Raw genomic sequence first — 24,109 nt, forward strand, 5'->3', positions numbered from 1 at the left:
AAACACCAAATGATAATCTAGCTTGTTGATCTAGTGTAAATCAAATATATTTGTTGCTCAATGTCATCATGGTCAGGGTATGAGCCCAGTTTATTTGTGTGACCAAAATATATATATATATGGATGAGAAGTATGCACACTCACACGCATTAAAAAAATAATTAAAAATAAATCAATAAATAAATAATAATTTCAAAAGCTTTGTTTGAAGAAGGAAATACAACCCCACATTACATATAATCATGCCACCACTAGCCATGCATAGCATGCATGTTTTTAGAATTGTCTTGTATTTCTTTTGAGAGGCATAGATAGTTTAGCTTTGTCATGACATCTCATGAGTTTAAGCAAGATGCATGATTGATTGTAGAAGGGATAGCAACGGTGTCTGCAATGGTTGATGAAGAGAATGCCGGTGACGCTGATTAACTAAGGAAAAGATGGTGACTACAATGATAAGAACATGAAGAAGACTATGGGATGTGCATTAACGAAGAAAAATGGCTCGGACAAATATATCAAATCATCGATGTTGCTAGTTATTTCGAGAGTAAATGACATACTGTTATCCTCTTTGGTATTAAGGCATAGCCTTATGCGAACATCTGACATTCATTCCAAAGAAACAACAAAATTACTCCGTCCAAAGCAATAACAAGAATGTTCAACTCAAGGAAAAGGAAAATTTTAGAAAATATATAAAAGATGGAAATGATATATATATATATATATATATATATATCTAAAGGTGGTAGCGAGGCTTACAACGTGCTGACGAGGTACTGGTAGTGGCAGCAATGCAGGCAACGCAGTGACAAGGCACATGTAGCGGCAACGATATATGATATATATATATATATATATTTATAAAGAAAGTTATATGTTGATATATAAATGATGTAATGAGTATATATATATATATGTGTGTGTGTGTGTGTGTGTGTGTGTGTGTGTGTGTGTATAATAAATAAAACATTTTCTTGCCTTTACTTGTACTTGATCCCTTAATCGGAGGTTCCTAAGATTTTAGTCTGGGGTAATTAATAATAGAGGCTTGCCTCTATTAGGAATGGAAGAACTTACAAAAATAAAAATAAATAAAATAAAAAAATAACATTTGTGATTCGATATATCGCCTGGTGTCTCTTCATTGACATGACGCCAGGGCGCGTATTTTCGATCCCACAATGATGATGATGATGATGATGATCTAGATGATAATGATGATGATGACAACGAGGCAATTAATGATGATGATGATGGCTAAGAACATTCAACTAGACTGTTAGCTGACGATCATTAAATCATTAAATATTATATGTTTTTGGTGAAAGTTATCCTTGGGGTTTGTTATTGTTAATACTTTCTACTAAGATATTGGTGCACTTGTAGTAGAGATCAACTTTTGATGTTATATAAATGTCCCTTGCTTTCACTTTTCTCTTATGCTTGTATTTTAATTCGCTCACATGCAAGTGATCTTAAACACTTATCGTATTATTTTATTTTACTCAAGCAAATTTCCTAGTAATTTTCATTATTGCTTCCCAAATAGGAACAAAGAAATGAAATCACTATTGATGAAAATAGTGTTTTGGCAGGCTGGAATATTTATTTATCTATCTCTTGTATCATTGTCATGCATTATATATATCGGATCTATCTAGAAATGCTTATTAGGCATGGATATCCATATAGGTGAAAGTTCCAATGACAATTGTCTTGATGTACTTGTTAAAAGCTTTTTATTAGCATTATGATCGCTTTCTTACGATTGTACTTAACATGCACGTGTTTCTTACTAAGATGGTGATATTCTCGTTCTATTAGAGACATCATGCATCGAGCAAAAGCTAAGAAGAAATCCAAGACAAAGAAATCTTTGGAAGCAAATGTAGCTAAGGAACTTCCAAGTCAAGTAGCATGGGAAGGATGGTTCAGACGGCATCAATCGTCCTCACAAAGTCCACAGGAGATGAACCAACCTATTCTTGCGCGAATGCCAAACTATGAAGATGAAGAAACACAAGATCCTACTATGTCAGCTGAAGAAAATCATGATGATATCACCCCTGAAATAGAGAAAAACAAATGCCGAAGAGGTCCCAACAAAGAAATACCCGCACCGGCAAATCCAAATGAGCGAATGTTGGTTAATGTTTTACATGATGAGTAAGTTGACTGGTTAATTTCATTATTTGTGCCAAAGTCATACTTGACTAATATAGGCCTAATTCCTCCTTATTTTTTTTTTCTTACGATGATAGGAAATTTGTAGACCCTAAATTTTCAGGAAGAAAGTTCCTGAAGCTATCAAAGATGAGATGTGGGCAAAATTTGAGGTGTTTATTTCTCTCTTTTTGCATAACTTTGATTCTTGCTACCGTTATGCTCTTGTTTGGTATTTTAATAAGGTGTAAATCATATGTGTATTTAAGCTATACACATAACATAATGCATGCGCTTACATTGACAATGTTTTCATATCATGAAGTGCAACTCCTATGTTTAACTTCTTGTTATTGCAGGAGTATAATTGGTTGGGGACTCTGTTATTGTTTATTGCCCTGTTAAAGAAATTAGCTAATTGTTTAGTTGTGGTTGTATAAAAAAGAATAGAGTACTCTAATCCCAATCACATCAGTTTATTTTTGGGTATTTATTGTTTAAAAAGATTATGTCTTGGTAATATGATTTCTATAGTTGAAGATTTAATTATCAAACATGCATGTAAAAGATACTTGGACAAATAAACGATGATCTCATGCATGAATTTCGAGCTTATTTAGTTTTCTTTTCCAATTGTATATACATGATCACTTGAAGATATTTACCAAGTAATGTGGATAGATATGAAAAATTCATTAAGATAACTCTAAAAGTAAACTATAGTTAACTATATGAGAGGGGTGGAATTCATAGCTCTAAATCAGGAACACAGTAAAATGATTGAAATGTCTTGTTATATTTCTTAATATTACGGTCTTTTGACATTATTATTATATTATTTTTTAATCTTATAGCCCAATTCACACTCTATGATATTCTGAAATGTCTTGTTCTACTTCTGCAATATGATAATCTAATGGTGAAATTTTTACCCATGTCTTATTTGGTAGGGAAAATTTATGTGGCCTATTGAGAAAGCAAAAGTTGTGAGAGCAATTTGGGAGACTACGTGCAAGGAACGGTTGCATGGTATGTTGGAAGAAGAAAGGAAGCGGGCAATGAGACATTTTGGTGTTAGTGAAATTTCAAAGTGCAAAGGTTACAATGTAGGTTGGATTCGACTGGACATTTGGGATCGATTGGTTAGTGATGTGTGGTCTACGGATGCATGGAAAAATCGATCAATTAATGGCAAGCGAAATAGGATGACTGAGAAAGATGGAAGCATCACCAAGCATACCGGTGGATCGATCCCTTTTATAGTTCATGCGGAGAGGATGGTATGTACACAATTCATATTTTAAATTTTACTAGCACGTGTCTTTATAATCTCTTATTTAATATTGTCATGTAGGAAAAACAACTAAACCGAAAATCAACCTATGGAGAATTGTTCAACCGCACCCACAAACGTGAGAAAGGTCAAGGTGATTTTGTTGATCATAAGTCCAAGAATGTATGTGTAAGTGTATGCCTTTGATAATATGCACTTCTTTTCTTATGTGGTTGTCTATGTTCTTAATATTTCTTTTCACTTTATTGGAGAATAAATGTGCTACTTTTTTTTAGAGATAGTATTTATAGAATTTTATCATGGTGTGCTTTCCATCATGGCCATATAGGAGAATTTACATATGCTTTCTTACAATTGCATGTATTTCTATTTGTTCATGCTTCTTGTGCCAAAAACTGAATATGCTTCTTGTATGGGGATTATTACATCACAATTTTTTTTTATTGTCAACTTTTTATTGTCATGTTATAATGTAGGATCATTGATATGTATATTGATGAAATTGCAACTAGCTAGTTTATAAATTAATTTTGATGTATATGTTGATCTAATTGGTTTTGTTATTTTTTATAGGAATTTTATACTTCTTCAATGAGTCAAAAGTATGGTCCTCGATGAAGCCAATCATCCCGAGTTTGACCCGAAGTTTGGTGTGATGCAATTGGAGGGCAAGGTACTACACGCACTCATTTCTATGGGTTTGGAATCACGCCCAGCGGTAAGAATTTCATATCTACTTCCATCAATGCCGGAGATGCATCATACTCGGCTTGTAGTCGCTCCAAATCATGAACGTGAACAAACTCCGCTTGAAATTGACAATTTACGTGAAGAAGTGACTCTTGTGAAAGATGTAATGATCAATTTGGAGGATAAAGTAGAGAAGCAAGCGAGCTGATACGGTGGATATCAAGAAGTATCTTGAACAAATAATGGATATGTTTTAATCCTCGCGTATGTTTACAAATGCTTCAATAGGACCTTCTCAAACTCTACCTCGCAGGGATAAAAGACACTCGGTAGACCACCACTTTGAATATTAAATGTATTAATATATGCTATACATATAGTAATCGCTTTTTTTATGTTTAGTACTTGTTAAGACTTGTTAATTATCGCTGATGTATGTACACTAAGTATGGTACGGGAAATTAATTACATGTTGAGTGATTTAATATTGTGTGTTTGCCATATGAATTTTCTTATATGTATTGGTTCGTGGGAAATCAAGCGTGATAAATATAATTAATAATATAATATAAGAGCTTTTAGTGACTGAATTCATTTGGATGTAAAAGGGACCGATTCCGTGGGTGATATTCTTTTAGTGACGTAAATCCGTGGGTAATACACCACATCGCTGACAAAAATTCGCTGGTGTTAAAAAGGACTTTCCCGACGAAATTCCGTGGGTGAAGCGTAGTATCGCTGACGGAATTCCGTCGGTGATATACACTACCAGTGACAAAATTTGTTTGGTGGTGAAGAGACTGAATACCTAATTCCGTGGGAGATAATTATTTATTGACGGAATTTTGTGGGTAATACACAACATCAGTGACGGAATTCCGTTGGTGTTAAAGATCATTACCGATGAAATTCCGTAGGTGAAGTGAGTATATCTATGACGGAATTCTGTCGGTGATATACACTATCAGTGACGGAATTCATTTGGTGGTGAAGAGACTCAAATATAGATTTCCGTGGGTGATAATTTTTTAATGACGGAATTCCGTGGGTGAAGTGAGTATATCCTCGACTGAATTCCGTCGGTGATATGTATTTTCTTATCATTAATTTCAGTTTTTATTTTGGATTCACTAACAGAATATTCCGTCGGTGATACTCTAGCATCACCCACGGAAAAAAATATTTCCGACGCAAAATTTTCCAACAAACGTTTCCAACGGACAGTTCCGTCGCTGTTGATCATCAGTGACGGAATTGTAGTTTTCAGTGACGAAAATTCCGTAAGTGATGAGACTGTTTTCTTGTAGTGAGTGTGGGAATGGTTAAACTTTTTCATGTCTTCATTGTGTTTGGAATCAATTTGTAAATTTTAGAGTTGATTGTTGTGTGGCTTTAGTTGAAGATGGTTGTTATAAGTAAGGGAGAGGGTATGGCCCAAGGCAATACAAGATAGGAAGATAGAAGCAATGATTGAACTAAAACTAAACATGGTTATACATAGAATTATTTGAGAGTGAAAGTTTAGGTTATAATGATGAAGTGGCTGGAATTTGTGGCTTAAATTTGGAAGTTATAGAGGCAGGATTTGTAGAAAGTTAAAACTAAAAAGTTGTAGTGATTTATTTAATCTACCTACCTACCCCCAAATTTCATATTTATTATATCACGTGCCGACCTGTGGGCCCTAGGACTCGATAATTGCCACAACTCGAGGAGAGATACCCCACCACTCAACCCTTGTGTTGTTGCAAGGCTAACAAAATCCTTGGAATCAATAACACTGCACAATATATACAAGGTAAGGAAACTCAAAGAAATGCAGGGGAAGAATCAACAACATAATCCGAAAGAAGAGTTTAAGAAATATACGATCTACAAGTACACAAAGGTTCCAATAAATAAGGAAAGCAACAACCATGCAATAGAATACAAACACACTAACGGATAATATATATTTATAGGTAAGTGCATGTTTACAAATACATATATCACAATTACACATATTACTTGTTGTTTTGGAAAGAAAAATTTAATACTACTAATCTATTTAGGCATAACAAATATGAAAATATGATCCACACAATAATCATATTTTTGCTATAATATATATTACATATAGTATATGTATAATAACCATTTTTGTTAGTATGCAAAATAAAAACCGTTAAAATATTGCTGTCAAGATTTTATGAATCCTTATATATTATTTATTAGTTAGTCTTATATATTATTGGAGCACTATTTTTTATCATCTATACACAATGTTAATTTCATCCCTTCATGATCATAAAAACTGATAAGTGATTGATTTTAAATGATAGGTTTGTTGTTCCACAGGAGAAGGAATCCTAAACCTTTTTAAATATTTTTCAAATATATAAAAATTAAAAAATTAAAAAAAATGAGGACCCATTTCTCCACCATTATTGTCCATAAGAAGAAGATTGAAAGACTAGAAAGAAGATGGACCTGATCGGAAGGAGGAACGATCTCCAGGATCTATACCTTCTCAGAAAGGTTCTTCTTCTTGGCATTTATCATCTTTCTTTCGAATTTGCCTCTGATTGCTCTCTAATGACTCTGACATCATTCATTCTTGCTCTCAAATCATGATGGATCCAATCAATTCAGTCTTGAGGAAGCTTCTTCTTGAGGAGATCTCTCCTGTTGTCATGGTGCTCTCGACACCACTTGGTGAGTAGGCTTGTGCGAAGAGCGAGTTGAATTTCGTTGAGATGTTATTTCCCTTCTCTGTTTTTAGCAAGAACGATGGTGAGAACTTCTTTGCATTCGTTTCTTTTTTTCTTGAATTTTAAGATAATAGATCAAGATCATATAGTCGGGTTTTCTTTTCATTGTTTAGTACATGTTCGTACTGCAAGTGATCGGCCTTATCGGCTATAGATGTTCAAGTTCCGGTTGGTTTATGCTTCTAATATACACCAGCAGATGGTTACTGATGCATCTCTGCTTCGACAAACAAACACGCCACTAGCTTCTTGAATTGTATGAAGAGGAGTTCCCCATCAAATGGTACGCTTCTAGAGTCTCTGAAGAGCTCCGGCACCATCAGCAGCTCGGAAGAAGAAGTCTGAAAATAGAGAAGCTCGGAAGAAGCAAAACTCAATGTCTGATGCTACCGCAAAGCAGACGCCAGAACCGAGAGATGCAAGTCCGGTACTACCATTTCCTTTCAAACAAATGTTTTTTTTCAATTGAATTTTGATTCAATATTTTATTTTATTTATTTTATTTTTTGTCTATAAGTACTAGATTGGAGAGAAAAAGATTGCAAGGATCATTATTTTCATTTAAATATCTTTTTGTTTGAATTTTAATTCAAGATTTAAGTTTATTGTTTTTTTGTTTATTGCTTTTAGATGTAGAGGAGGAAGAGAATAAAACTAACGAGAAGTTTTTATTTGTAGTCCCATGAGATTCTCTCTATATAATTGTAAGTCTTCCCCCTATGATATGTTATTAGATTTTCTATTTGTAAATCTAAGGTTTGCTATGAAATTTGATAATTGTAAAAAATTATTATTCCTCTCTTTAATTTTGATTTTTTATTTGTGTGGTGTGATACTAACTTTCTCATTTTTTTTTAATTTGATGATCTATTTAATTTTTTCTTTCATCTTTTTTAATAATTGTCACTTAAAATATACATAAAAAATAATCATACATGAAATTAATTAATGAAAATTTAATGTTTTTTAATTATTGAAAAGCAAATCCATTCCTACTCATATTTTCAATTTAGTCCTTTTTTATTTTTAAATTTTTTAAAATTACAACTTTATTTTCATTCCTTATAAAACCTAACAATTTCTCAGATTTTTTTTTATTGTGTTAAGGAAAATTCAAAATTTTTCATATTTTCGGATTATAAATCATGTTTTTTTTTGCGTTGATAAAAAATAATTCTCCTTTAAACCTACTTTTTTTAACGGCTTAAATAAAATTTATTGTTTTTTAAGGTTATCGGTATGAAAAAGATGTAATGATATGAAAGATAAATGTAATTTTAAAAAAATATTAAATACTTTTTGTTGTGTTTCATAATAATTTTTAAAAATTTCCAAATTTAGATAGGGTGAACATAGATAAAATAAATAAATAAATGGATACAAGGTTTTACTTTGAAAGGTAAAACACATATCACATGTTCTTATCCACAATTACTCACATTAAATATTTTAAAATAATCTCAATATTTTTTCTTGAATAAATTTAAAGATAAGAAAATATCTGTTAAATCCTTTTGAAATAATGGCATACTGATAATGATTCTCAACGACAACAAAGTTTTCATATTTTTTAAATTGCCACTTTAAACATATTTTATTTTTTTCATTAACACTTCAAATATGATTCAATATTAGCACTTTAAGTATGATTCAAGTGGAAGAGTGTTATAAATTAATAAATTTTCATAAATATTTTTTTATTTTTCTCAATAATATATAGTAATCAATTGATTATTTTTTCTATATAACTAAATTATTATGGGAAATACAATAATTAATTTCATTATTAAATCATATATAATTTTGAATTTTTATATTTAATTAATAATTTTTAAAAACTGTTTTATATGTGGTGTTCTTTCCTAGGAGAATAATATATATATATATATATATATATATATATATATATATATATATATATATATATATATATATATATATCTTACTGCTCTTTTAATGAAGCTCACTTGTTTTCAAATATAATAAAAAAAATAATATTATAAAACTTCATTGATGGATGTTCTTAATGGCAACTCAACAACCCACAATGAAAAAAACATCAAGATAAATAAAACATAAAAAGATATTAAAAAAAAAGATGATATTTATGTTTGCTCCAATGAGACTAATGTTAAAGTTATAAAATTAAATAATATATTAAAATTATTTTAAAACAGTTTAGTTTTATTGGGTGTAATAAATACTTACATTTTTAAAAACATTATACATTAGTTAATTAAACATATGGCTTGATAATACAATGGTGGCTAAAGGTCAACAAGGCTTGTAGTTGGTTGTTGATTTTAATTTTCATACAACACCAATCATTTGGTTTATTATGATATCATTATATATATATATATATATATATATATATATATATGTTAAGTTAGATGTAATTTTTATTTTTTAGAGCATCTTAATTATGCTATAAATAATTATTTACATATTGATAATTTAATGTTTTTTATTCATTACATAATACATAGATCTACATCTTATTATATTATTACTTTGATTGACTATTAATAAAAATATAACCTTAAAGCTTATAGCTCTATATGTTCATCTAAATATTAATTTAAAAATAAGTAAGTTAATTCCCCAGTCACACTGAAAAAATAAATTATTATAAAAAATTTATATTACTGATGAGCAATTTACGAGATAATTTTATCCGATAAATGAATTTTATAATGCATCCATAGCATGCCAATTCAAACTGTTGAACAGATTAAAATATAATATTGCATCCCTTAAATCCTAAGAACAAGATAAGGCAGTGCAATCAAATGATACGATTCTTCTAAGGGATTCCTATCTGCACAATATAGTCTTTTTGCATAGACTAACTTTCATGTATGGAGTGTCACATTTACATACAAAACATGGTCCAAAATATAGCCAAGAATGCATTTCAATGTCAACGCATTCTACAATGATAGAGGTTCATTAATATGGTTTAAGGTATTAATATTGGTTACAAAAGTCAACAGCTACTTGAATCATTTAACATAAATGTACACCCGTGAATAAATAGTGATGTTATTTAAAAAAAAAAAATTTAAAACTTTCCCTTTCTATATATATATATATATATATATATAATCAAGGAATCAAGGAACCCATTAATCACTTTGCAACAAACTTAAAAAACAATTGTAAGGCAGGTATGCATATATTCTTATTTAGTTTGAAATTTTACATTTATTATATCTGATTTTATCTTTGGATATTTTTTAAATTTCTTTTTTTAAACTAAATAGTTTAAACATGAACATCAAGCTATTTATATGTATATATATATATATATATATATATATATATATATATATATATATATATATATAGTTAAAACCTAAATAAAGAAATTATATATATATAGTTAGTTAATTAGTTTAACAATTTTTTTTTTATAAAAACTGAGTTTATATTTGGATAATTATTTTTATGAATATTTTATTAAAATTTTATTAAAACAAATAATTTTAAAATAAACATTATTCTTTATTTTTTATGTTAAAACCTAAATAAAGAAATTATTTTTATTTTATTATTATTATTTTTTTCTTTGCATTTATAATTGTTTATAATATTGTGATAATTGAATTTATTTGCATGTAAAATTTAAGAAAAAAATTGAAAATTAAGATTTTGTTGTAGTTACGGCGCACTTTAAAGTAATATTGAAGGAAATACTTGAAAAATTAAAGTTATCACCACCACAAGTTATGAATATGAGAAAAGTGGCCAAGATTATGGACCAAGTTTTGTAGCAAAGGTGAAATTTGAAGACATGCCTGGAAAAAATGAGTAATATGGATTTAATTCGTATTTAAAGAAATAAGCTAAAAATGAGGCAGCTTTGCGGGCTATAAGGCACCTTCAGAATATTTATAATATTAAAGATGTAAGTGAAAGAAAATTATATGGACTTAAATATGAAATGGAGGATTTAAAATATGCTAATGAGAACTTGACGACCAAACTTAAATAATAACTTAATTGAAAAACGAGATTTATTTTTACTATAAGCCTCTCAAAGAAAGCAATACAACAAAAGCCCCTTAACTATAGGGTTTATGGTGCTAAATAACTAAAAATAGAAAATTATGTTTTAACTTCAACATCACAACATCGAATTCTATTAGAGCTTTACCCTAGATAACCTTAAAAAATAAAAATAAAAAGCAAGTGAGTAACCAAAATGATTAATAAACAAATCATTCCCCAATTTTTTTTATATTGATGTTAAATTTTATTTTTATTACATATTTATCTTTAGTTTATTTAATTTATTAAAAATAATTATTTATATATTTACATATACCTGCAGCTTAAATAACGGCCCCTTGCTAGTGTTTATAAATTCAGAGCATTTTTTAATATTAACTTAGTTCATATGTTTTTTTAATTAATAAAACTAAACAATATTATCTAAAAAACACTAGATATAGATGGTATACAGGTTGAGAGCCATAAAAAAAAAAAAGAAATTTATATTAAAGAATAGGGGAAATTACCTAAAAGTTCCTGTACTGTTTGAAACTTCCACTGCATTCCCTCTGACAATTTCGTTTCCCATTAGATCCTTCTTTTTTTAAGACATGTTCGTTTCAGCCCTTGCTGTTAATTCCGTCAGTTAAGTGGAGGTAAAATGACTCAAATGCCATGTAACCATGTGAGATGAAAAAAAAGACAAAAAATTTCCCTCCAAGTCACATCAGATTTAATGCAAAGTATGGCCAAGCAATCCAATGCAGCTTCCTTGTCAGAGAAAAGGTAATACTTCACTCCTTCTTCTCAACGTTGCCATTGTTCTTGAAGTTGTGCTTCTTCATCTTGGTCTGGTTGTCGAAGCTTCAACTTCGTCTCTCACCTTGTTTAGTTAGCCGGCTGGAGTGAAGATATTTATACGTAAGCTGTTGTTGCTTCTGTTGTTGTTGTTGTTGTTGCTGTTCTTCTTCTTCTTCTTCTTCTTCATCTTCGGCATCTTCTTCTTCCTCTTCTTGTTGTTCTTCTTCTTTGTCTTGTTCATATTGTTCTCCTTCTTTTACATCATTTTCTTCATAAACTTCATCTTGTTAACCTTCATCTTCGTCATCTTCTCGTCATCTTGCTCATCTTGTTTTCTTCTTCTTCTTCTTCTTCTTCTTCTTCTTCTTCTTCTTATTGTTAAGTCCAATTAAGCACGCTTTTACATCTGTAATATATGAAGCTTAATCACTTTTGTCATTTTTGGAATTCTGTGCAGGCGTCAGTAACAATGGAAACATTTTCCGCCGTGGCGCGATACAATGGTGAAGGACGTGTGCTTCAATTCACCATTTTAAGTTCGTGGGAGTCAGTCATGGGTGAGATATGTGCTCGTTGGGCGGTAGATGTTTCTGAAGTGAAAGTGAAGTTCGTAACGCCTGACGCATACAAAACGCTTTGCCCAATTGAGTCTGACGCTGATTTTTAATGTATGTGTCATATATACCATAATTTCAATAAATTTATTGTGGACATCATCATCGAGGATGTCAGTGTCTCTGTAGATGAAAACTCGGCCTCCTTGATCCCATTGTAATACTACAATCACTGATTTTGTTGGTTACTTATCGTTTATGTGTTCCTTTGTTAATATATCATGTGTATTAGTATATTTTACTATATTAAAAATGTTTTTTGTGTATAATACAATATTCATGTATCTTATTTTAATTTCCCGTGTATAATATATATTTCCTATGTATACTTTTTGTTTCCTGTGTATACTATACATTTATTGTGTATACTTTTGATTGTGTGTATTTTTTTACCGCAGAGAGTCGTTGTCAGACAGCGTCAACCCCAATGGAGATAGTTTTCTCTCCCAACATAATTCTTCTGGGGCGTGCAGTATTGATGGGTCTACCGATTCCCATGATGGTTCCACTATACAAGTAGGCCAATAGTTTCAGAATGCAGACAACTTTAAAGATTGTCTGCGAATCATAGCTATAAGGAAAAATTTTGACTTTACATTTATAAAAAATGACAAACTTCGGGTAACTGTAAGGTGCGCTGCTCAGGAATGCCAATGGCGAGTGCATGCTTCTAAAGAGGGAATTCATGGCACATTCCGGCTGAAGACAATACAAGCAACTCACATTTGTGCTAGAGGAATTGATACGACAGCCCATCCAAAAGCAAGCAAAAAGTGGGTTTCCGAACGTGTCATGCAAAAATTAAAAGAAACACCATTATACAGAGCTGTTGACATATAGAAAAACATATTATGTGACCACAGTGTTTGTCTTCCATACAAGAGCGCTTAGATGAGGAAGGAGGTTGTGAGGTCAGCGATCCACGGTAGCGAGGTTAGTAGCTATGACTTGCTTCTATGGTCACAGATAAAGTATCCGCGACAAATCCCGGTAGCGTTGTAACCATTGAAAATGATGGCGAGCGGTTTAAGCATGCTTTTTTTTCATTCGGGGCTTGTTTATTAGGGTTCAAGCACGGGTGCAGGCCATTACTTTTTATTGATGGAACCCATTTACTAGCCAAGTATGGCGGGATTCTGCTAGGGGCCACAGCCAAAGATGGCAATGAAGGCCTATTCCATGTAGCATTTGCTATCGTCGACAATGAAAATGATGAGAACTGGACTTGGTTTCTTACTACTCTTAGGGAGGCCTTATACGGTAAAGATACCTATGATAAAATTATAGCATTTATATCAGATCGATCTAAGGGCTTAGTCAATGCCATCGCGCGAGTCTTCCTCTCATCACCACATGGTTATTGCCTACAACATTTGGAGGCAAACTTCATGAAGACCAACTCTGGCCTCGGTAAAGCTTTTGCGAATGCAATGCTGGGCAGTAATCGTCAAAATTGCGTACGCATACACTTCTAAAGAGTTGATGATGTAGTTCATGAACTTGCATGTCTATCAGCCAATGCACACGGTTGGTAGATGAATAAGTTCAACGTTGATCATTGGTCGAACTATTTATTTAAAGGAATGTGATGGTGCGAGATGTATTCGAATGTGGCAGAGTCCTTCAACGCCTGGATTAAAGAGGCATGACATCTACCAGTAACATGCATGGTTGACTCTATTAGGTTAGTCACCAGTTACCTACCGGATATTATCATGTGTTTCCGTGAACTATATTAGCATTTATGTGTATTATACAGGTATCGTGTGTACATATTTTGTTTTGTGAGTAAACTATTATTATTAATGTGTATAAATCTATATTTCATGTGTATATATTACGTTTCTTGTGTATATAATTATTATTTATGTGTATCGAATAAATATTTCTGTGTATATAATAAATTTCCTCTGCAACTATTGTTTTGCAGGTTTAAACTTATGAATATGTTAGCCGAAAGACGTGAACAATGCAACAACTGGGGTACACACCTTTGTCCTGAAATACGAAAAAAGGTTGAGCAAATAGTTGATGAAAGTCATTTCCTTAGAGTTGGTCGTTCTACTGATGACACATACGAAGTTATTGACAATAACAACAACGCGGTCGGCCTCCAGTCTCGTAGCGGTTCATGTAGAAGGTGGGAAGTACATGGCCTACCGTGCAAGCATGCATGTGTAGCGATTATGCAAATAGACACAAATATCCATTCTTATGTTGCTGATTACTTCACAGTGGAATGGTATCATCGGGCGTATGCAAATCCAATATCCCCTGTTCCCGACAGTGACAAGCCATCTGATGAAAATCGTCAACTACGACTTCGGCCACTAATATCAATGAAACAGTCAGGACGTCTTAGAAGGGAGCGGATAGGGTCACAAGCCTTCGATGTCCGTGAATTACATTGTAGCCAGTGCCGTGAAATAGAAGGCGGCCTCCTCACCTTGACTGTCCTTGTCCTTCTCTCCGGCTGGCTCCTCACCTTCTATTTCCTGGGAAGCTTGGATGTCCTTCTCCCCAGCCACATTCTTCTCACCATCGGTGGTGTCATTTTTCACACTAGTGCTTGGTATAATTTTCCTCTTCATCGCATCGAGAAGTATACGGGAGACATATCGGAGCCGAAGGATTTGGACGTCTGATTGTGATATGGACAATTCTTCCCTGTTAAGAAGCTGCTCCATGTACTGCATGCAATAGACCGGGCAATCAACGGTGCGGGGTGCCTGCTGGGGGCAATCCCGTACATACTCAAGTGGGAGGTCTCAAAATGGATTACTTTTAGTGTTTACCTCCAGGCATAGTTCGAAAAGATCCCGCTGAATAGTTTAATGAACCCTATTAGTCACTAAATAGAAGCCATATCAAAGCATATCATATTTCTATAAGATATTATCGGCACTGACCATGTCCATGGCATCAGAATCATAAATGTCGGAGATGACTGAGGAGTGGTGCATGTACTTCTGCTTCTCATTGTCCAAAACGAGCAGATGGTAATGACCATGAAGTAGGATTGGCATAAGTATAATGTCAGCTGTTTGGTGCCCGTATATGACATCTTCCATCATGTACAACGCCTGTTCCACTACGAATTGCAATTTCTGTATTGCAAGAGCCAAGGAGCAATAAATATTTCCTTCCCATCTCTTAAAACGCCACGTCTCTTGAATGCCAAAAGATTTGTTAGCAATTCAGCACGGAGTATGAGTACGAGGGTCTCCAATACATCATCGTGGATATTTTCCTTCCCATCAAGGAGGATGAACACATGGGCACGAGTGGTATACCCGTGGTCAGTATCATCCCTCCAGATGACAGAGCTGCACAGAAGAAACACACAACCGAACATAAATATGCATACGCACAGGTACCAATATTTATACACACGAAATCAAATATATACACACAAAAGTAAATATTAACACAGTAAACTAAATATATACACAGTAACTTAAATACACACACATGACACAAGATTTATACACATTAAATTGTAAATATACACAATTAAAAATATAATATACACATGAAATAGTACCTGTCGACACTTGTGTTGAGGAAGATGGAGAGTGCTGCCTTTTCAAATTGTTTGAGCCTTCCCCAACCCTGGTAGGACTTCTTCTGTGGTAGGAAGACAGTGTCAGCCTCCTTTTGCTCCTCGAAGTACGGCTGCCCTTCTTGTTGATGCTGGTATGTGACCATTGCGAGCGGTGCTTCTGCAGGTTTTTCCTTTCTCAAAGAGTTCAGGGATTGAAGTAGTACGTCTACAGCTCGTCACTCGAGATGGAAACCTTTTCAGCAGGTTTGTTCTTCTGTACTGGGCCCTTACTCCTTGTAGCTCTCCTTGGTTGAGCCTTTCTCGGTGGGGGTCTCTTTGGTGAAACCCGTTTAGGCGGTGTCTTCTTTGCTAGGGCTCGTTTTGGTGGAACTTTTTTAAGAGATGGACTGTTTTGATGTTTGTCTTGCGCAGCCATGCGTCGTGTAACGCATTTTTGGGGACCATCTTCGGCCTCGACTGTGATCTTGGTGTATGCTGCGGCTTCAGGAGGCGGGACATCCAGCGGAGTTTCATCCATGGCCTGTGATGCAGCTTCTGTCTCTTCTATTCCGGCTTTAGGAATGGGAATTTCGTCACTACCGACGGAGCGATGAGAAGCGAGGACCTGTGATGCAGCTTGTGGCTCTTCTTCCTGAGTAGCTGCTGGTGGGACTTGAACATCCTCCGCATCGGCTTCATCATACTGTGCAGGGATGTCTGCATCGCCCGTATACTTCATATTGTACTATGTAGAACTGATTTTTCCAAAGCCGTGCAACCTTTTTGAACCTAACGTCAGGACTAGGGGACGGTCCTGATGAAGGGGGCCACCTGATCTCAGTTACCTTCACAGGGGAGACTGAATCCTGAGGCGGTGACGATGAGTCAGACCTTTTCCGCTTTGCATCTTCACGTTCACGCTCGTCTATACGAGCTCGCATGTCACGGAACTCTGATAAGACTTGATTTAATAATTGCCGCATTTCATCATTACTTTGCGGAACCTCCCCATGTCTTTCTGCCGGTGATTGTTGACGGCCAATTTCTTGAGGGGTGGTTAAGGGGATTGGTTCTGGCGTCGCTTCTTTGTTGGCTCAGGGCTTGATTTTTTCCTAGCGGCCGGGGGCCTTGTTTGTCGGCGGGACTGCCTTGTATCGTAGGCCGATTATGATGATCTAACAGGGTTCTGCTCCTGATGACGCTTAACAATACCAACTAACATATTCTCCTCGTCATTAGCTAGCAGAAGTTCGGAGAACTGCCAAATAAATACAAGGCATCATAACACTAGAACATTGGTAAAAGTTATACACAGTAATTATATCATATACACAGAAAACAAAAAATATACATAGGAAAAGTATATCATACACATGAAAATGATACTATACACAGGAACACAATTTTATACACATGTACAGCATTGCAAACACTAGAAATAACACATTCATAAAATCACCAATCATTTTAGACAATAATAGGATTTCCTTACTTTTCTCCCTTTGATTGAGTTCAGTAGTGGCTCGATAGACGCCGACTTGATGAAACTGGAATCCCCATAGCACATGATACGGGGTGTCTTGCCTATTCTTTGTTTCTTGACACTACCCGTCACCTCATAAAACCAAATAATGAGAGCAATGGAACAGCCTCTCAAATACCCTACACTAAGGCAGTTTCCTTTACAACGAAGTTTGACACGGCCGGCTGTCGTAGGGATGTCTTCCATCATCCACTTGTGAGTAGCGTGCGCCCATGCATAACGGCCTAGTGACCCCAAATCGTCGGTGTACCTTGCCACGAATGGTGGTGCATTTAGACAAGTATTGGCGAATAGAATCGTCGTCATGAAGTACACCACAAGTAGCTTCACGAACGTCTCCTCATCGTCGTGTTTTCTGCGCACAATTCTCGGTAGGCTATCTTTGATTACATCTCGGTGACGGTTGTGCATTTTATGAAGAAAGTTCTTCTCAAAATCCAACTGGACTCTCACGTGCTTGAAAGAGACAGCATCTCCATGGCAACTGAGGCTTAGGATGAGAGCGACGTCTTCTAATCTGAACGGAAGCATGCTTTGTCCTATCTTAAACATTTGGTGGTTCTCATCGTACAACTGCAGTACCGCATCGAGAATCCCTCTCTCTTGCAACACGGGAGCGATGTCCATAAAATGGGCAAACAGCGTACCGCGTTGTATATCCCAATGGCGCCTGTTTATTAGTTTTTTCAAATCTTCAATGGTTTCAACAACTTGGCTCAGATAACACCGAGCATTAACAAGTATTTTTGCCATCTTCTGATCTATATAAAAAAAACAAACACAAACTCAATCACTAACAGATAAGTATCATTTTTACACAACAAACCAGACAGTATGCATAGGAAAAGCAAGAAACTTTACACAACAATGTCGATATTATCAAATGAATCGCACATTACACAGAAAATAGGGAAACCCACTCAGATAACCCTCCTTCCAGGGCAATTAGATATGTCTTCTCACCTTCGTGCTACCTTTTTCCGTGGAGGTGACTCGCCAATCTTTCACACAAACTCGCCGGAGATCTTTGCCAAAGAAATTCGTCAACAAGTGGAAACCGGGGATGAAAATCGCCGGAGATCTCGAAGACGAGGTTTCGCAAGAAAGAAGATGAATGGAAAAAAGGACTTCGGCGGCGTTCATCGATATAAGAAGAAAGCGAGAGGATGTGACCTTTGGCAGAAGGAAGGGTTTCGTTCCCGACTCCCGAGGTTTCACTGTCCAATTACCAAACATCGCGAGCGGTTCCCAACGAAAAGTGGGGGTAAAATCGTCTTCTCACACTGGTTCAATAAATTTCACAGCACTCAACTCTCTCAGGGGCAGCAACGTCTTTTCACATCCCACTTCACGCCTCCGTCAAGCCCGTTATCTGCTTTGGGCTGAAAAATAATTTAAACAAAAAGGAAGGACCCCTGCGGAAACACAAATGTTAGGGGGATTAAAAAGAAAAATTGAAAGTTTAGAGGGTTTTTTTGGTACTTCCCCGTAAAGAATATGGGAAAAATATTTAGGAAGATATAACCTTTCTTAAAAACTATAAGACCATCTGAAAACCCATCTCAAAAATAATACCAAAGAATTCAGAATTCATTCCAAGGCATAGTTCTTGAATTTTATTTTAATCTTTTATATTTCTTTATGGGCTTAAGGTTTTTAAGTTGGGCTTCAAAGATAAAAGATAACTTGAACATATTTTTCTTTCATATTTAAAAAAAAAATTATTTTTTCCCTGTTCTTTTTTATTTTTAACTTTAATCACACCAATCACATCAGAAGCCAAGTGTTTTCCTTACATTAAATATAACTAACAATACCGACCTTTCATCTTTCCACAAAACATATCTAACATTAACTGTCCACTTGAAAGGGTCTAAACTCCCTCCAATCATCCTTGTCTCTAAACCATCAATTTCAATACTAAAATTAGCCTCTATTCCCTTAACCATTCATTATCTTACTCTGCATTAGCTATATAAACAGCTCTGATCCATCATCTCCATTGCCATTCTCCCTGCACCCAAGCACCCCCTTCACCAGCAGCAATGGGCGGCTGTGCAAGCAAACCTAAGGAGCTGGATGGCCACAAAACAGAGGAGCTCCCGGTTGAAGCCTCAGTGGCCGCCCCTGAGGTGAAGCAGGTCGAAGAAAATGTTCCTGCAGAGGTACAAACATAGATTAAGCTTTAGACACAGCAAAGGTTTTGATTTCTCATTTCATTTGTTTTAAAATTGCAGACAAAGGCTGAGGAGGAGAAGGAAGAGCCATTGCTGGTGGATCTCTCTGAGCCAAAGCCTGAAGAATCCAAATCAGAGCCTGAGGACGGAAAACTGTCTCCAGAGATCAGCGAGCTGAAACCTGAGGCTCCGGCGGAGGTGGAGGCCAATGCTGATGAGGAGAAAACTGCCAAGCCAGCGGAGAACACTCCTGCTGAGGAGGTGGTGGCAGAGGAGGCTGCTGTTGCGGAGGTGGTGACGGCAAAGAAGGTTGAAGAACTGCCTGCTGAGGAGAAGAAGGCATAATAAGTTGAATTCATTGGCAAATAAGGAAGGACTGAAATCTGCTTTGAGTACCTGTGGTTTATCGTTCGATTCCATGTATGCGATCTGCACTTAAATGTAGCATTTTGATTGATATCTGCCTGTCAATTGAGTAGAATATGTGCACTATAAACATCACAACCACAAACAGCTTTACAAAAACAGGTTGTTTATATTGAAAGGCTTGATGAGTTTCATATTTATTCCACATAAACCATAAGCGACACAAATAACACATTGTCAAACAGTTATAAAGATTTAATAGTGCAAAGTCAAGTGAAATTGAAGCCTGAGAAGAAATTACAAATGGCAAGCAAATCTTCTCAACTGGTCTTCGCTTTTGAATCTTTGATAGCAGACCTGAACCAAGGAATCCAAACCGATGTTGACTTCTGGTAGCGCCCGTAGGCTTCAGCTCTATGTTGTTGTTTTAACATTCGCTTTTCAACCAACACGGTGACATATGCCAAGCACAGAGTATTGATAAATGTCCCGATAAACATCCATCCTTGTTCTAAATTCCATGCAAAACCGGCTAGAGACCACCACCATAATTGTTCCCCGAAGTAGTTTGGATGGCGAGAATATCTCCACAAGCCTTTGTCAAGATTAGGAACCGTGGGTGCACCAAGCTCTTTTAATCTTTCATTTTTTTGTACAAAATCATGGAGTTGTGTGTCTGCATAATAAGCTATAACTATCCCTATTATGCAAGCAACTGTAGCAAGGAAATCCCACCTGTCCCAGGGTTTGTTGCTCATATGAATAGCATACATAGGCAAGCATATGCCGATCAGAAAAATCTGCCATGAACAAGATAGCATCTTAGGTTAATATTTCAAGATATTCCTCAAATGAAACATGCAAATAAGGAATCTTTAAAGATCTATATTGTATGAACAGAAGCTAGTAATGGAGAGTAAAAAACTTACTTTTTTTTTTCTCAAATGAAACATGCAAAGAAGGCATCTTTTAAGGTGTGTAAAGAACCTTTGAAAGAAAGTATTCACACCTCACTCTACATGCTTCTGGAATTGGAGCCGAAAATAATGCCTGCTCTCCAAGTGAGAACATCAAATTTGGTATAAAACTAGTTTCTAAAGCTAATCTGCTCCCTGAGTGAAGTATCATGTCACCTCCTACTTATTGTTTCCTTTCTTTCACACATACTAAAAACTTCAACTTTTAAGCTTGTGATGTGCAACCCATTCAATGTTGTTAAGGGCACAAGGCACATCCGAGGCGCTAGGACCCTTTTATCGCCCGAGGCGCAAGGCGCAAAAAAAGCGAGCGCCTGATCGAAGTAAGGCACACACACATAAAGAATATATATATATATATATATATGGTATATGATAAGAGTCATAGACAAATAGAAATCTTAAAGCCTTAAACTCTAATATTAACAAATTTGTTTTATCTTAAAGTCAAAATTCTATTTGTAAAATCATAAGCAGCTAATAATCATCATCATTAATGTCAAACCCTAAATTCATGTTTTCATCTTCTTTTCTTTGTTCAGAATCATAGCCATCTATGAGGATTCGTATAAAATAATGAAATATTTATTGCTTAGTTATTAGATTCTATTCTTTTCATAGACTTAGAGATTTTTCAATTATTAATGCCTACTAAACTATGGATCTTTTAAATAATAGGAAACCAATAGTTTTTCAATTAAGCGCGCCTTTTTTGCACCTTGGGCTTCAATAAGGCGCAAAAAACCTCACCTAACTAAAAGCGCCTTGCCTTAGACCCTTAGAGGCGCTAAGGAGGTTTAGTGTTGCGCCTGGGGGCCTAGGCATGCCTAGGCGCACGCCTTAACAACACTGAACTCATTAATAAACAACTCTTTTCTAAACTATGGATAAACCACATACTTAACAAATTAAGCTAGTATAGATAGATCAAGAAAGGTAATCAGAAAGTAGGGATGAACAGATGTTGAAGTTAAGAGGTGCGTTTAGAAAACACATTCGTTTCAATATTACGAAATGTGAAAATTAAATATTAAAGCTATGATACATGTTGAGAACTCTTCTAACAAAAAAACAGCTTTTGCCCCACCAAAGCCAACCAATGCAGGCAAAAAAAATCTTCAAGAATGGGACCATAAATTATGAAGGTAGGCATTACCTCTAGCAAGTTCAATAGTTCAAAAAATTAAAACAAGAAGAAATTTTAACTAAAATTTTGATGATTTCATCAATGATTCTGCATTTAACCAGGACTACTGGAATCCAAAAGGACAATAAATTAGTGTAAAAAAGAGCTAAAAAATAATAACAATATAAATCACAATATCGTCAAAAATCCATGAACAGTGATAAGCATACATATAAAACACAATGAAAGTGTTGATCTTGATGGCATTACCTGCTGTGAAAAATAGACGGCGAAGAAGGAAACCCACCACCATTGCTTCCCATACTGCCTCCTCATCTCATTGAACCTCCAGTCCTCTCTCTCACCCCACTGCCACTTCTCCCTCCTAAAATAGTTGTGAGTTAACCTCACACTCCACACCCATGTCAACCCAATCACCACCACGGATCTCAGCCCATCCTTCACCGTCATTGGATGGCTCGCGTAGTAGTGCACCAGCATCACCGGGATCACAGTCCAATACAAATCAATCATCTACACCACAGAGACAATCAATCAAACACCTTGCGGCCAAAACCGAGAAAAAGAAAGAAGAGGGAATAAGACTGAGAATCTCACCCAGTTGTTGGATTGAATGAGGCCAATGATCCAGAAGAGTACATTGACGTTGAAGAAGAAGAGGACATTGGCGAGGAGGAAAGGATGGTTGTAACACCAGCTAAAGACGGAGTTACCTCCAGCCGCGTCGGAATGGGCATGGATGAAAAAGAGGAAGAAGACGATTGAGGGGAGAGGGACGAGGAGGGCGATGGTGGCATTCTTGAGGTTGCGAGCTGCCATGGCGGAAGACCGGCGAGCTCGGAGTAGGGCTTGCAGCGGGCCTTATAACAGTAGAGATGGTGTTTTGCACTTATACCCCTCAAAACCTCATAATTATTCTTATTTATTTATTTTACTAAAATCAGCGGCTGCTATTAAGAAAAATAGGGGCACCAACAGCTTTTTAGTCTATTGGTACCGGGTCTCTTACATAAAGTTCTTGTTTTAAGAAGACCCGAAATCTCAAAATCTACGTAAGGTGAAAGCATAATATCGTTGAGCTTACGGATGCGCTTCACATCAATGCACGTCCTTGACTATTAATCTTAAATGGAGGTGATTGTTGCTTAGTGTCTAAAAAAAACAGGGCATACACAAGTTTCGACAGAGTAAGTGAGGATGAGGTCTGCACATATATAGGCCGCTAAAACCACTTGCGCACAACCTCTATTCAAACTCTGGTCATAATAATGTTATATATTTCTGTAATTTACTTTAATATATCTTTTCTATTAATTAAAATTTGATATTTATTACCAAAGTATTAAATAGTAAAAAGAAGCTTATTTTTATCTGATAATAAATTCTACTCATCATTCCAACAAGAGTGCCTTTCTTATAAATTAAGAGGCCAAGGTGGAGTGATGTGATTCAATGATGCCATCCATCTTTGCATTTGTATTTTAATCTTGTGCACTCCTAATGATGACTTGAAGTCTTTATTTTTTTTCTATTTACTAGTGAAAAGAAGCAGGTTTGAGCGGCGGGAATAGATTTTTAATCACAAAGGCAATGTGGATTGTGGGGGCTTAGTGTGGGAGATTATACATTGGACATTAAGCTTCATAAAAATCATTAAACTTAGATAACGTGGCATGATATGATCCGTTACATCCAAATATGGATGATTAACCACCTTAGGTGGGAAAGTGAATCTCTGAGGTAATGAAGCCAAATATCCCTAGCTCAAGCACTTAGGAAAACAGTTTGTTTTTTTTCTTCTTCGGGATAAGAGTTTTAGTTTGGAGGTTAAGCTCTTGGAAATACCTGAATTAAAAAAATAAAATAAAACAAAACAAAACAAAACAAAAATCATGCATGATCAAAGAGAAAGATGAATAGAACTTTGTTTTAAAAACACATGGATTATCATCATCATCATCATTTCATCTAATCACAGTCTTTTTTATCCGAAGAGATAGATTGACTAAATAAGAAGGGAGGAAATGAGAAATACTTTTGG

The 24,109-nt window shown here is 35.1% G+C and overlaps 3 protein-coding genes across 3 annotated transcripts; 2 read left to right on the plus strand and 1 right to left on the minus strand.

Annotated features, from left to right (window-relative positions):
• Nucleotides 1-13,270: 13,270 nt before the first annotated feature.
• LOC120284150 lies at nucleotides 13,271-14,959 on the plus strand. Its single transcript, XM_039290945.1, has 3 exons — nucleotides 13,271-13,771; nucleotides 13,896-13,972; nucleotides 14,245-14,959. Exons 1-3 carry the CDS (start codon nucleotides 13,271-13,273, stop codon nucleotides 14,957-14,959), a joined length of 1,293 nt encoding a protein of 430 aa, XP_039146879.1.
• A 4,209-nt stretch (nucleotides 14,960-19,168) lies between these two features.
• On the plus strand, nucleotides 19,169-19,996 carry LOC120250692 (enolase-phosphatase E1-like). The gene is made up of 2 exons (XM_039259524.1): nucleotides 19,169-19,566; nucleotides 19,639-19,996. Exons 1-2 carry the CDS (start codon nucleotides 19,447-19,449, stop codon nucleotides 19,921-19,923), a joined length of 405 nt encoding a protein of 134 aa, XP_039115458.1. The 5' UTR covers nucleotides 19,169-19,446; the 3' UTR covers nucleotides 19,924-19,996.
• Nucleotides 19,997-20,093: 97 nt separating this feature from the next.
• LOC120250690 (uncharacterized protein C594.04c) lies at nucleotides 20,094-22,921 on the minus strand. The gene is made up of 3 exons (XM_039259523.1): nucleotides 22,666-22,921; nucleotides 22,318-22,581; nucleotides 20,094-20,744 (listed from the first exon to the last, which is right to left on the minus strand). Exons 1-3 carry the CDS (start codon nucleotides 22,885-22,887, stop codon nucleotides 20,265-20,267), a joined length of 966 nt encoding a protein of 321 aa, XP_039115457.1. The 5' UTR covers nucleotides 22,888-22,921; the 3' UTR covers nucleotides 20,094-20,264.
• Nucleotides 22,922-24,109: the final 1,188 nt, after the last annotated feature.

This window comes from Dioscorea cayenensis, chromosome 19 (genome assembly GCF_009730915.1).
Source record: "Dioscorea cayenensis subsp. rotundata cultivar TDr96_F1 chromosome 19, TDr96_F1_v2_PseudoChromosome.rev07_lg8_w22 25.fasta, whole genome shotgun sequence".
Classification (NCBI taxonomy): domain Eukaryota; kingdom Viridiplantae; phylum Streptophyta; class Magnoliopsida; order Dioscoreales; family Dioscoreaceae; genus Dioscorea; species Dioscorea cayenensis.